The following is a 13599-nucleotide window of genomic DNA, read 5'->3' as shown; positions in this document are numbered from 1 at the left end:
TTAAAACACGTTGCGCGCAACCGCCGCGTGAAATTTTTCGGCGCGCGAGTCGAAACCTGGCGCGCACAACCGCACACCAACTTCCGGAATACTCTCGCACCCAGAACATCCGGTGAGGAAAAACGCACGCCGGTCGAAACGACGATGGCCGACGACGCTGAACAGGTGGGATTGTTTTTCGAAGTTTACAGTTTAAAGACCACGTTAGAGAGTTTGCCTACATGTCTGCTTGTTCTTCCCAAGATATGAGCATGCCCAGTTGCGTCTTTGCATTATTTCCAGGCACCCGCAACTGCGGTGGAAGAGCCGCTCGATTTGGTGCGACTGAGCTTGGATGAAAAGATCTACGTCAAGATGAGGAACGAACGCGAACTGCGTGGCAGGTTGCACGTGAGTACGCGTGCTACTGTTATTATAAGCTCATTCGAAGCCGGATTATCAAAAACTCACATTAATTACTTGTTCTTATCAGGCGTACGACCAACATCTTAATATGATCCTCGGCGACGTAGAAGAAACAGTGACAAGTGTGGAGATTGACGAGGAGACCTACGAAGAAGTGTACAAGGTAGGTCATCTCAAGTTGAAGTTACATGCATGACATCATTGCAGAGTGACGTTCGCAGGCGCCAATTTTAATGACGCGTGCAGCTGATATTGCAGATGTATTCGAATTGTCTTGCGCCGGATTTGTGCAGAGTACCCGGAGGTCCATTCCCATGCTGTTCGTGCGTGGAGACGGCGTCATTCTGGTCTCGCCCCCAGTTCGAACGACCACCTAAACGTGCACAGCATTGTCTTCCCGGCAGAAAATTCTGGACGGCGTTCATAATCACGTAATAAAAACTGGCGTCGTCACAAAAGCACCTTGCCTCTGTCTAAGCACTGCCCCAATCCGTACGTGCTGCGAAGGTAGTCCAGGATTGCAGCGTAGCTAGTTAGGGTGTTGAAGATTCTCTTCTCGCTACGTGACAATACGTGGTCGAGCATGAACATCAAGTGATGGTGGAACTGCGTCAGCGGGCACCCGAGCAGAGCACATATTTGCAGCCAATCTTCTACACACTCTGCTGGCGTGTACTTGAATCCTGAGAACATCGCAGGGTTGTCTAGCATTCCACGTGCCGCCATAACGCCTGCGCAGGGAAAGACGTATTTACAATGTAGCTGGTGTCATTTAAGTAGGTCACTACATTCAAACAATCGGTGTGTGTAGTTACCATTGACTCCAGTCGCCTGGCAGATGTCTTGAGCCTTGCTGAGGCTGGTGACGTCGCCATTAGCAACAACAGGTATCCGTAAGGAGTCTTTGACAGTTCTAATAGCTTCCAAGTCGACTGGCTCACTACGTTGGTCCTTGGTCCTACCGTGGACTGTGACGAAAGATACACCCGCTGCTTCCAACTTCTGGCAAAAGTCAACTGTTTTTCTGAAACGAAGAACACTAGATCTGTTTGCACTGCACATATGTCTAAATGTCGCACCAGGGACTTACCTAATATCGCTGCACACTCGAATCTTCACCGACGTCGTGAAGTAGGGGTCTGTGAGACGATTTCTGGTTTGATGAACCATGTCTCTGACGAGCTCTGGATGGGACAGGAGGTGGGCGCCGTAGCCTTCCGCCATAGCCCACCTGCGAAATGCAGACCATTTGCACTGTCAAGTATTTTAACCGCACGCGGGGACAGCAACATACCTTTGCGGGCACCCGCAATTCAAGTCGACGCCGTCCGAATACCTGGTGAGGTCATAGAAATGCAATGCACGTGATGGAGGTTTATAGTTATAACTGCAGTTAGGACTTACCTGTACACAAGTTCCGCAGCATTGGCTAAATCCGTGGCGTTGTTCGCAGCGAATTGTACAATCAGTGGTCGATCACCTGCCAAGAACAGACGGGCGACCTTTTTCAGTATCGACGGATCAAGCAGACGAGTGGTATCCGTTACCTTTTCCAGTGGTAAACTCCGCGTCCCTTGCCTTTTGTGATTTGACGAAAGAATCGGATATGATCATCGGAGTGTAGGCGATGTCAACGTCGTACTTTCGCACCAGATGACGGAAAGCCTGCCTTGGAGAACGATGCGGCAAGAGCGGTCCGTCAAAATCATGTCTCGGAAAACGAACGGATTCACTTACTTTGAGTATCGAACCATTGGAGCACAAATCTTGACCATATCGCCACTGTCCAGCAGTTCCAGCGGTTTTTTCCACGAATCTCTTCCTTCATTCATTGTCAAAATTGTTTCCAAGCGCCCGCTCCCACCTGCGATCACCACGAAGCGTGGAAATGGAAACACGCATGAACTTCAGGCCCCTTCGATTGTAGCTCCGGAGCGTCCGTGGACTCCCCGGGGTGCGATCCGGTGCCAAATGTTCTAACGTGTTTCTAGGAACTTTTGTTCCAAAGGCAGTCCTCGAGCTGTCCGAGGTTTACCCCAAAAGGCCATATCGAAGATGATATTAAGATCCGGCTTGTTCAAAAGTTGCTGATCCCTTACTCGTTCCAGGATGGTAAACAAACATGGCGGACGACACGTCGGGCGTTCTCGAGCAGTTCGCAAATGACGGTAATACCGGCTTCCTGGTTGCGCAGATTTTACGCATGCGTCTGGCTTGATAAGATTTTACAGGTGCAGTCTGACGACCAGTCTACTCAACGCTGTGACACCTTCTTTCTGTATCTTGCAGCTGTTTACAACCAGTTCTTGCGTGACGACTTCGATGCGAAAACAGTAGCTTGCAGCGCTATCCAAGATCTGTCTATCTCGCAGCACCTCGCGAAGCTTGCTACAGGAATCTCCCTTTTGGACAAGGAACTACATAGCCAGGTAATGTGCTAAAATGTTTTTCTGCTGTTTTGTATGATGTCGTTGGGCCATGGTTGTACTTCCAATGCTTTCGGTGACATCCGTCGATAACTAAACTTCGTTTGAAAAGACCGAAGCAAGAATTTGTCCTTCATGTGCAAAGGGACGTCATTGTTTAATGAACTTCAGGTGTCTGCTCATTATGAAGACCTCCTTGCCCAAGCATCTGGAATTGAAACTTTGGAGGGTGCGCTGCAGACGATGTGCACCTCGATACAGAGCCTGCAAGCGACGTCGGAACGGTGAGCAAGGCGTCACATTACGCTGTCTAGCTCTGCTTAACCACGCCGGGACACTTTCCAGGCTGCAGAGCAAAGTTGTGGAGCCGTACAACAAGAGTTGGACCCAGACGGCGATGCTTGCCAGACTGCAGCAAACTTGCGACATGATCCGCCGGATGGGCAGACTCTTCCAAATCGTCAAACGCTTGCGAGCGCAACTCCAGGGTGGTACCAAAGACATCACAAAAGCTGCCCAGAGTCTTAGCGAAGCAGGTGTGTTGGGTTTCCGTTTTAATATATTGGATGCAAATTCTTGCGGTCACGTCAAATGCAAAGTGTAACGTTGGGGTCTCGCTGGAAAAGCTCGCGGGTGATGTCGGAACCAGAGTTACTGGATATAGGAGTTGCGAAACTCCCCATAGGCCCCATGTATCAAAAAGTGGCCCTGAGATTGGTCCACTGCTTTGGATCTTGTTTTACAGTGGCGCCATCTTTTGGTGACAAAATAAACTATACAACTTGCTTCGCTGCTCGACGACCTGGGCGAAAAATGGTATTTGAGTGCTTACGTAAATTTGTTATGCCAAAGGAGCCCAATGTATTGAACTATGCAAGTGTTTTATATACATACGGAGCAAAAAGTAAACAGAAATGCGACCATGGGGTCAACCGTCGCTTACGCACTGTCGTCTGCTGCGCGTCCTCTTCGGTCTTCCGGCCACAAAAAAATAAATAAGTCGCTTCGACGGCTTTATGCCACCTGAAACTGATTATTTAGAGCCGCTTGATTGGCTACTGGATTATTTTTGGCATACAATGAGCTGTAGGTGAAACGATAACTCCGAATTTGGTATTTCGATTGATTGATTGTAGGGTTTAACGCGCCGACGCAACGCAGGCGATGAGGCGCGCCGTAGTGGAGGGCTCCGGATTAATTTTGACCACCTGGGGATCTTTAACGTGCGCCGAAATCTCGTACACACGGGCGTTTTTGCTTTTCGCCTCCATCAGAAAAGCGGCCGCCGCGGCCGGGAATCGAACCCGCGACCTCGTGCTCAGCAGCGCAACGCCTTAGCCACTGAGCCACCGCGGCGGGTAATTTGGTATTTCAGTTCGGACCTATGTTGTGCCGGAGCAGAGTTACTCTGGTGCCGGAGTGCCCGCACAAGCGCGCGGACGCAGAAACAATCACCACCTAGAAACCGGAGTTAAGATAGCAATGAATAACTTAAGAAAGCACAAAAATAAAGAATTATGCACTTTAAAACAAAATTTAACCTTAAATTGTCAGTTTGAATAATTATTTTGTTTTTGCAGGGGTGAGACAGCTGCGCATATTGCGCAGTTTTGATACAAATTTGTTTTCCTGCGCCAGGCTGCTCCAAAAGCTTGAAAATCGCAAAAATTGCGCCAAACTGCTCCAAAACAGTCTGAGAGCCAAGGATTTTAACGCTCCAGTCAGTCTCAGTGGGGAAAAATGATTACTGACGGCATAATTTTTCAGCACCCCCAAGGTGATGCTGTTTGTAAAGGTTTGGTTGATTGATCATTCAATAAAACACCGCATGAAACTGCCTCAGAGATGGTTTCTTTCTTTTTTTTTTTTCGAAAGTCGCGTCAGGTTGCACATGTTACATTCTGCGAGTTTTAAAGTTTCCCTATCGAGAACCATTCCAAAGTCCTGTAGAAAAAATGCTTATGCGTACTGAGGCGACGAACTACTTGTGCAAGTTGACGAAAAAACAGCAATTTTCGGAGTGCCTTATCTCCGGAACGACATCAGCGTTCAGCGGGCGCCGCCATCTTGGTGTGGTGAAGATTGGAAAACATGGGCGCCGGGCGAAACAGTTGCCCAGGCTGAGTGCTCTTCGCCGATTTGTACCGTGGTTTTGGCTATGGGGGTGGCTGGGTTTACATTTAGTCGTTTGATCTGTTGCGGGAAGCTGCGCGACTCGAAAGACGGGAGTTCATCAAAAAGAACATGGTGCCGGCGAATTCGCCGTGTTTCGGCGTTGAGTGTGAGGCGCGGTGCGTGCTTGAAGTGAAAATTCGCACTCGTTGCGGTGTTATAAAACGCTGATTTATTGCTGCCTCTGACAGCAAGCTTGCGAGCGGCGGGAATGGGACGATAGACGCTGCAGAAGTGGCAGCGCAGGCTACATCGCCGCAAAATATTCAAGCAGTGTCTGGGGACGAGCTATTATTGCACACTAGTAATAATGATTCATCTATCTGAAGTGAAATTTGGAGCCAAGGGGGAGGTGGCTGAACATACCAACGTTACTCAAATTACGATCGTAGTGAACGTGTACCTTGGGGATTGAAATGGGGAGGGGGGGGGGGGGGGGGGTGCGACGATTGTCACCTCGCTTTGCGCAACTTTTGCCGTCGCTCTACACTTGTGCGTAAAGCCGGGTCTTGGATTGCAAAAATAATAATTTAGGCATTCACATGATAATAAAAAATGCCTTGGAGTTGCTTAGTTTTTTAATTCGATATTCTCAACGGCGCTCCACGCTATCTATGCATAGAGCCTAGAAATTGAAAAATGATTTGTAAAAATGTCATACCAATTGTGATACTCTGATAGAAAAAAATTCCCCGCATTTCCCCGAGGGAAAGAATGTGAAAGTGCGAATGCACGAGTTGAATTTGCGCGGTTCGGTAATGTTCGCGAAAGAGAGATCACACACACACACACACAACTACAAAGAAAGAAAGATGCATTTATTCACAGACACCTATTTGTGTTGTCGTTGTACTTGATTGCTAGAGCGGATCTCAGCTTTGAAATTTCGTGTCAGTACTCCTTTAAGCAGGTGCATTAGCCCTTCTCACGCCCGATTCTTGGCCAATCCCCCACGTGGGTATGTGCCATGTCAGCGGCCAGGCAGCGCGCGCCCATCTCCCCCCGTTGCCAAGGAAGACGAGGAGATTCCTTGCCAATCCCCCACGTGGGTATGTGCTATGTCAGCGGCCAGGCTGCGCGCGCCCATCTCCACGTGCGCGGACATCGCCGGTGGACGCAGGTTCAGGGTCGCTTAAGAAGTGCATTGCACTTAAAACTTTATTGATAGCTGTTTCAGAGTTATGTACGTTCAAAACCAATTAAAAGGTGCACTTCCCCCCCTCCTGATTTGCCAGAAATTTGTTTTTTTAGGCTCCTAAGGTGACATAATAAATGTCGTTCTTCTGCTCCAAATCAAGGTTCTCCTGCTCCAAAATCGAGATTTTGCTGCTCCGAAAACTGCTCCCAAATCTGGTTCAGCTGTCTCACCCCTGTTTTTGGATAGTGCATGCGGCGGCCACAGTAGCGCCACGGTACGCACGATCCAAAGCAGGGGGGGTCCAGGCGCGGGCCGTTTTTTGATGCGGAGTTTCGCAACTGCCTACATCGAAGAGCTCTGGTCGGAACCGGAAGTGACGTCATTCCTTCCCATGACGTCACTTCCGTTGTGTCACAGGCCTTTCAGCAAGCATCTTAGACTGCTCACTCACAAGAAATCGTACCTAAGGGCCTGCCGTCGTGTGCTTAAAGGAGTACTGACACGAAATTTTTATGTTACGTTTTTTTCGCTGCTATGCGTGCCTACCAGCCCACTAATCATAGAATGACAGATTAGACGGTCGAGCGCAGCGTAAACATTCATTTACGGCGTCGTTTATTCGTGCCAGTTTCGGTTTCGACTGAAAAACGCCGAGTGGCCGCCATGACAGCATGTATAACATGACGTCACCATTCTTGCCGTATCGCTGCCCCTCTGGAAGCGCGCGCGAGCGAGCGCACGCGCGCGCCCAGACCGGCCGAGGTTTTCGCCGTCCCCACAGGCCCGGGCAGCATGACGTCAGTCCCAAAACCATGACGTGTACACACGCCCGAGCAGCGCGCGCCAACCACAGCCAGCGCGTCGGCTTCGTCACGGGAGCCCCGACGTCGGCAGTTTGGGGCACGTAGCAGATGATGTCACGTCGGCCCGCTCTGGGCTTTCTCGTGCGGGCGAAGATTAAAATGGATTTTAAATATGTTTCGCTGAACGGTTGCTGTTGAAACTTGCTGGGAGATATCTCCTGATGAAAAGGAAGCGTTTTACATAGTTATCTCAGCTTTGAAATTTCGTGTCAGTACTCCTTTAAAGTGTTGCTGCTGTCAACTCGCAGATCAGTTGCTGGAAGGTGTGGATCTGAGTGGTGTGGAGGTGGTTCAGGACGAGATCGCTGTGCTGGCCGGTGCGCGACAGGAGCTGGAAAGGCAGGCTGAACGCATGCTCGAGAAGGGCACCGAGTCGCAGGTACCACCACAACAAGGCTTGCAATATTTTGTTACAGCAAAGCTGTTTTAAAGGCAGAATGAATGCCTTTACGATTTGCCAATGGAACTGTTGTGATTCTGTGATCAAAGGATAGGCAGCTTCGTTTAATTTTTATTGGTATTATGTTTGGTCATTAATCTGAGCGTTAATTTCAAAAGGGGTTAGCAGAAACATCTGGGAGAGAAGCTTCAGTTCCAGAACTTGCTGTACCATGGCATTGGTAGCTAGAAATGCCGAATAACTTTTGCGTATATCACGGAACCTACAGTTGGGTTACCTTACTCCAGATATTTGTCACCTTGTTGGGCTCCGAAGTGGAGTCAGTGAAGGCAAACCTTAAGTGGCAGTGTCCGCTTTCATGCAAGTTAGGTGGGCGTGTGCTCCAAACGAAAGCTTCAAACAAAATTCAAGTGACTGCCATCACAACTGGAGAGCAGTGGAATGAGGGCAGAGTGGCATTTGTGAGTGCGAGCTCCACTCGCAAAGACAATTTGCCACTCGCGACGATTTGCGCCACTCATGGTAAGTGGGTTGGGTCTTACGCAAACAAGCGGTCACTTGCAGTGAACGGGGCTTGTGCTTACAGTTGCATTCAATACAAGGCGAGGGCTCAAAGTTGTTGGTGCACTCATACAGGAACTTGGACTCAACCATGTTGGAGCAAAACGCACAGCACAGCAGACAAACCAAGAATGAGTGGTATCCAAAGTTGGTCTTGTCGGTGTTATGACCCTTTGTTATGTGTGCTGGCCTGCGCAAAGGGCAGGACACGGCAAGGGACTTCTACGAGACAATGCCAGACGTATTTGTCAACAGCGTGAAGCGCACAAGACATGGGGCACGTGACGTGGACACACTTGTCTGGCTTGTGTGACTCCAGCTCCAGAGTTTTGGCTCTGTGTTCTCAATGAAGTGTGCCAGCAAGCCCAGGTCCAAACACTGTTGTGCTGTTTCATCCTCTTTAGCACTGAGCTTGGATACAGCAAGCAGTATTTAGTAGTTACAAAAAAACGTAAGCTGAAAAAAACACGAGGGCAACGGAAGAACGAAACAATACGGGTACCCGTATCTGTCGTTTCATGCCTTTTGTTGCCCCTATATTTTTGTGCCTAATGTTTTTTCTCAAAGGGGTCATGCAGACGAAATGCAAGTTTCTTTCATTCGAAACATTTCGTGTTTTATAGTGCCCCCAGCACTTGTCCGGAAGCAAACGATGCTTTGTTCACTGCGAAATTAATCAATTTATGTTAAAAATTTTGATTCTCCCGCCAAATCATGTGTTTTAATGACCTCTGCAATGACATCATGAGAACTTCAAGCTAAAACTTGGTGCGAAGCGGAGATTTGTTTACCGTTAGTCAACCTAGATGGTGCCACCATACTGCAGCAGGCCGTTTTCTGCTTTTGCTTTGTTTTTGACCATATTTGTACCTGGCTTGTTTTTGTAAAGGGAGAAAATAATTGTTTTGTGAAACATTGTGCTTGCTCGACAAACATGGTCCCGTACACCGATTGGCCAGTGTCGTCTGAGAACCCCAAAGCGCCGCAGTGCTGTGCAGCTAAAACAAGCATAGTGCGCGCAGTACCAACAGCAGTATGCATCGGTACTTCTATGTTTGCATCTACTTTCGTAACTTCCACTGTTTGTCCCTCCATTCTTACTGCTATAAAAAGAATGTGCCCTAAATTTAAGCGAAAATAGCTCGTTCGGCAAGCTTGTAAGACCCGTCTAATTTCCGTGTGCTTTTGCCGGCCTCAGCCAGTCGCACAGCTGGGCATATGACATCATGGGTTCTGTTGCGGGAAATGAGCTAGTGGGTCGCATGGCCATTCCCTTTTTCCTAACTACACAGTTTATTTGAGCGAAGTTAATGTTAAAAGTGGTACCAGTATGATTCTAAGAGGCAACCTTTCGAATGAATTAAACTTTTGTGTTTTGTGTGTTTTGTCTGCATGGCCCCTTTAAAGTCATGAACCAACTAGCTCAGTAACAAGTCTTGTTAAGTAGTATTCAGTAGCATCCATGAAGCAGTTCTGCTTTCAGTGCATCCAGCAGTGTTGTAGGTACTAAAAGCCCGTGCAAGTAGTACTCCTCGGTGATGGTGCCATGTTGCTTCTTGTTGCAGAACCAGAACCAAGTGGGGACAGCACTGCAAGTGCTCTTCCACCTCCAGTTGCTTCAGCCACGCGTTCTTCAGCTTGTGCGCTCAACGTTGGAACGGCTTCGTGACACCGTGCAACAAGCGCTCTCTGTGGGGAGCCTTGACCAGCAAGCCACAGCTACCTTTGGGAGCAGAGGTGAGGATTGATTTCAATCAAGTCATTGTTGTCATTCAGGGAGCCTTTCGAAAGGTTTGCTTACTGCTGAATGGGTCTTCGTGCTTTGTGAACTTGTAATATGAAAGATAATTCCTCGGTTAACGTAGTATCCATAAATAAAAGCTTAATAGGTGGCTACGTGAACTGCTGGGTTGATCTGGTATCAGCAAATAAAAGCTTACTTAGTGGCTCTAGGTGGACTTGAGGAAGGGTGATAGGGAGAAATGCAAACCGCGGAAGGAGTTAGTAGAAACTTGACGTTTGGTCTGGTGAAAATTGAAACGTTGACTTTTAAGAACTACTACTGCTGTCGGCATTGCTTTGTTTCATTGCCAAAGGCTTGCCCTTATTAGACGAACTTTTGTTGCCAAACTCTGGACTTCAGGGCCCACATTGATTTTGTATTTGTAGCTGTCTACGTGGAGCAGATGTCTGACTTGACATGCGTTCTGCCTAGGCCCTGTAATGCACCAGTCTGTCGTCAGCCAGTTTTGGGCTTGAGTAGGTCCATTCAGCGCTGCTGAGCACGAGGTCGCGGGTTCGATTCCCGGCCGCGGCGGCCGCTTTTCTGATGGAGGCGAAAAGCAAAAACGCCCGTGTGCACGAGATTTCGGCGCACGTTAAAGATCCCCGGGTGGTCCAAATTAATCCGGAGCCCTCCACTACGGCGCGCCTCATCGCCTGCGTTGCGTCGGCGCGTTAAACCCTGCGATCAATCAGGTCCATTCAGAAGCTTCAGCTGAACTTTGGCTTAGAAAATTGTCCCTGCCGCAGTGAGTGGCTGTTTGGATTTTGTGACTGCAGTACTAGCCAGGCTGAAAACCTAGCGAGCCCCACTTTTTTCATGTTGGAAGGGCTACTGTGCTACTTACTTATCCCATACTTATTGCGGCGGTTTAATTGCAGTGCCTGGGCGGGCTGCCATGCCAGTCGCTGGGAGCAGTGCGGCTTTCCGGGCAGCTCTGTGGACCAGCATGGATCGTTTGGTGGACAGCGTCTGCCAGGCCTGCTCCCAGGTCAGCCCCAGTGCAAACCTGGTGCAACCATGGGACAAAAGGGGAGAAGAAAGGGGAAGGGTGTGAGGGGGGAGGAAGGGGGGGCAAGTCCTGCCCCACATTTTGGTATAGAATGAATTCTGTGAATTGAGCATAGTTGGGTTACTACATGAAATTAAAGTACTGGTTGTACCCTTTAGCTGCTCACCGTCCAATAGTTGTGTACCAGCTGGTCCAAATAGCCATCTTGCTGCAAATGTAGGAGCAGCCAGTCTGCTTACCTATTGTCAGGTGACCAGAGTTCGTGAAAGAGGAGAGAGTAGACTGAAGGGGCTTTCTTGTAAATCTAGAGCAAAGACAGGTTCGTCCGACATCTGAGTGCTCGGTCGAGTGCGAAGTTCCAGATGAATTCCTGAGCAAGGCATTTCGTTGGCTGTGTTGTGCACTCTAGCTGTGTGTCAGCTCGTAAGTAATCTATATTTTCTTTCTCTAAGAGCGATAGAGTGTGCTGCCAGGTTCTCCCTACTGTGAACGCTTGTTTTGACAGGACTGTCTCTTGGTTTGTTCTTATGGGGCTGACTGCGCCACATTTTTAGCTCGGAAATTCTTTTTACAGCGCAGTTGTTTTAAGCTGACTCCAGACCCATAATTTTGCGTCCGTAGGATGAGAAAAGCTGCCCATTCTCACAGCTCACTCTTATCCCTCTGCGCGTGCCATAGCTGACCGCAGGTCTTCTCCTGCGGTCAGCTATGTCTTCCCAGCAATGCATGTGGGAGGTGAAGCTGACCTTAAGGGGATTGGTGTAGGCTTGCTCTTTGTAAGGTAAGCTGGCTTTTCCACATTGGGAGCTTTTTTTACTTCGTGATGCCTACTCTTAAGAGAGCACATGGGTCTTTGATCACAAACTTTATGTTTGCAGTTATGACGATAAATATTGGATGACATATGTAGTTTTTCATTCTGATATAGATATAAAATTTGCTTATTTGATTACATTCAAATTTATCGGGATTTTTATACCTGATTTTTTGACAGCTTTTGTAAAAAAACTGCTGGAGTGATGCAGCTAAACAAGGTTCCAGTGAACTGTGCACAAATCAAGGAGTGCAATAAGACTAGCAGTATCATTCTGTCCGGTCTTTACCAGAGGTTACGATCGTTTCAAGTTTGAGCTTGGGAGGCGAAACCGGTTTTTCTTCCCACCTTCCAAGCCCAAACTTCAAACGGTCATGACTTCTGCTACAGACCAGATGGAATGATACTCTTATTGCACTCCTTGATTTGTGCACAGTTCACTGGAACCTTGTTCGGCTGCATCACTCCAGCAGTTTTTTTACAAAGGCTGTCAAAAAATCAGGTATAAAAATCCGGATGAATTTCAGTGTACTCGTTTTACACAAAAACAAATTTTATATCTACAACCAGAATAAAAATTGTCATCATAACTGCAAACATAAACATTTTTGGTTCAAGGCCAGTGGGCCCCCTTAAAAAAATACATTGCAGTGGGCTCAAAAATGGCGGAAGAACACCATCAATGGTGGGGTCGTGAATGGCAAGTGTAAACATGATGCCTGTCGGGACCTCAAATATTGCGAGGTAGAAAGTGCGAGACGCTGGCGGGCTTACAATCGCGCTGTACGCTTTCCCCCCCGCACAGCTTGAGCAAGAGTTTGTGGCCGACCAATTCGGCGTCGCTTATGCTCTGTATGATTGTTTGTGCTTTTCTGGGTACCTCAGTCCCGTTACCGCGATAACGCACAAACAGCTCTGCTGGTGATCCGCCTTCACAGATTGGAATGGCACAGATTTTTTTCCTCCGTTTATTTCATATTTGGATGACGTAGTGACCTAGCATTGCGAAGAACGAAGCGTGCTTTTCTGTGCTTCATTTTTATCTTGTTTGTGTGGTTATGCAGATTCAACAGCTGGAGCAGGTGTTGGCCAAAAAGAAGGACCCCGTGACCCACGTGGTTTTCCTCCAGGAACTGCAAAAGGTGCGGGATTTCCCTGGGAAATTTCCCGATATTTTGTGATAGTATGCTTGCGAGTGGGCATGCTTGCTTCAAGAGGAAGTGTCTTCGCGGTGGTTTGATGTGTCTTTCCATACCAGGCCACAAAAAAGGTGCAAAACTAGTTGGGTCCTTGTAGTCTTGTTTGATAAAAAGAACTTTCAAGTTTGTGTAATGTAATCCAACATTCCTTTAAAGTAAAGGTTGCTGCTGTGAAACCATCACCTGGTACTAGAGTCGAACCCCGCAATAACGAATCCGTTGCGGAAAGTAAAAAAAAAATCGCGTTTGCGGGAATTTTGTTGCTCTGAGAATGAAACATAAACGACAGGAAAATTGCTCGCAAACCGAAAAATTATTTCCAAAAGTTGGTTATATTACTTTGCGATCCTTACCTTGCAGTAACTTCACAGTTCAGCTCTCACACTAGAAGATGAGCTTCATTGCTAGTCGTGTGCGCCTAAGAACGACCAAATTGGGTCAAACGCATCCAGAACATCCCGCGGGTTCGCCTTCTCTGCATGTTTTTCTCCTTGGTCCTCGGCACCGAGTATGTCCGAGCATGCAAGCAAAGTCCAACTTCTTTTGTTGACGAACTTTGCCAGACAGTTGCACTGCGTTGCTCCAATGCTGCTCGCAAAACTCGGCGAGCATTGCTTTGTCGACATCCAGAAAGGCCACAGCCATCACTGTTTTGTTTTTTGTGCATGCGCACCAATAAAGAGTGGCATTCTTGCTTTTCAAAATGGTAGAGTGAGCTGTAGGTGGTTCCAAACTCATTGGCCGCCCGTGTGTATGAGATTTCGGCGCACGTTAAAGATGCCAAGGGGGTCAAAATTAATCCAGAGCTTTCCACTACGGCGCGCCT

At 48.1% G+C, this 13599-nt stretch overlaps 3 protein-coding genes across 3 annotated transcripts in view; 2 read left to right on the top strand and 1 right to left on the bottom strand.

The window, feature by feature from the left end:
• The first annotated feature begins 4 nt into the window (after positions 1–4).
• Positions 5–863, top strand: Lsm3 (U6 snRNA-associated Sm-like protein LSm3). The gene is made up of 4 exons (XM_077690716.1): positions 5–165; positions 283–390; positions 473–568; positions 699–863. Exons 1-4 carry the CDS (start codon positions 145–147, stop codon positions 780–782), a joined length of 309 nt encoding a protein of 102 aa, XP_077546842.1. The 5' UTR covers positions 5–144; the 3' UTR covers positions 783–863.
• Dus4 (Dihydrouridine synthase 4) lies at positions 856–2312 on the bottom strand. Its single transcript, XM_077690715.1, has 7 exons — positions 2143–2312; positions 1953–2074; positions 1810–1885; positions 1700–1741; positions 1496–1636; positions 1221–1429; positions 856–1136 (listed from the first exon to the last, which is right to left on the bottom strand). The coding sequence occupies exons 1-7, from the start codon at positions 2235–2237 to the stop codon at positions 856–858; spliced, it is 966 nt and encodes a 321-aa protein (XP_077546841.1). The 5' UTR covers positions 2238–2312.
• A 201-nt stretch (positions 2313–2513) lies between these two features.
• The window catches only part of Fws (Conserved oligomeric Golgi complex subunit 5 four way stop), a 36109-nt gene continuing 25023 nt past the window's right edge, over positions 2514–13599 (top strand). The window contains exons 1-8 of the mRNA XM_077690710.1: positions 2514–2573; positions 2695–2834; positions 3003–3115; positions 3177–3367; positions 7253–7383; positions 9531–9702; positions 10630–10739; positions 12639–12716. Of these exons, the coding sequence (XP_077546836.1) occupies positions 2528–2573; positions 2695–2834; positions 3003–3115; positions 3177–3367; positions 7253–7383; positions 9531–9702; positions 10630–10739; positions 12639–12716 (981 nt within the window). The 5' untranslated portion in view covers positions 2514–2527. The remainder of the gene's footprint in view (positions 2574–2694; positions 2835–3002; positions 3116–3176; positions 3368–7252; positions 7384–9530; positions 9703–10629; positions 10740–12638; positions 12717–13599) is intronic.

Source organism: Haemaphysalis longicornis, unplaced genomic scaffold (genome assembly GCF_048455015.1).
Source record: "Haemaphysalis longicornis isolate Haplotype H1 unplaced genomic scaffold, Haemaphysalis longicornis Haplotype H1 scaffold_10, whole genome shotgun sequence".
NCBI classification, from domain to species: domain Eukaryota; kingdom Metazoa; phylum Arthropoda; class Arachnida; order Ixodida; family Ixodidae; genus Haemaphysalis; species Haemaphysalis longicornis.
The sequence above is the reverse complement of the archived record's forward strand: the minus strand, read 5'-3'. Positions and strand labels throughout refer to the sequence as shown.

What these genes read in the sequence shown, in the direction of transcription:
- Dus4 (XM_077690715.1), bottom strand. Translation starts at nt 2,237, where the DNA reads ATGAATGAAGGAAGAGATTCGTGGAAAAAACCGCTGGAACTGCTGGAC. An exon ending in GGAGTTTACCACTGGAAAAG is followed by an intron (nt 1,886 to 1,952) that starts GTAACGGATACC and finishes TGTTCTTGGCAG; the next exon opens with GTGATCGACCACTGATTGTA. An exon ending in CCAGGCGACTGGAGTCAATG is followed by an intron (nt 1,137 to 1,220) that starts GTAACTACACAC and finishes TTCCCTGCGCAG; the next exon opens with GCGTTATGGCGGCACGTGGA.
- Lsm3 (XM_077690716.1), top strand. Translation starts at nt 145, where the DNA reads ATGGCCGACGACGCTGAACAG. An exon ending in TGGCCGACGACGCTGAACAG is followed by an intron (nt 166 to 282) that starts GTGGGATTGTTT and finishes CATTATTTCCAG; the next exon opens with GCACCCGCAACTGCGGTGGA. An exon ending in AACTGCGTGGCAGGTTGCAC is followed by an intron (nt 391 to 472) that starts GTGAGTACGCGT and finishes TGTTCTTATCAG; the next exon opens with GCGTACGACCAACATCTTAA.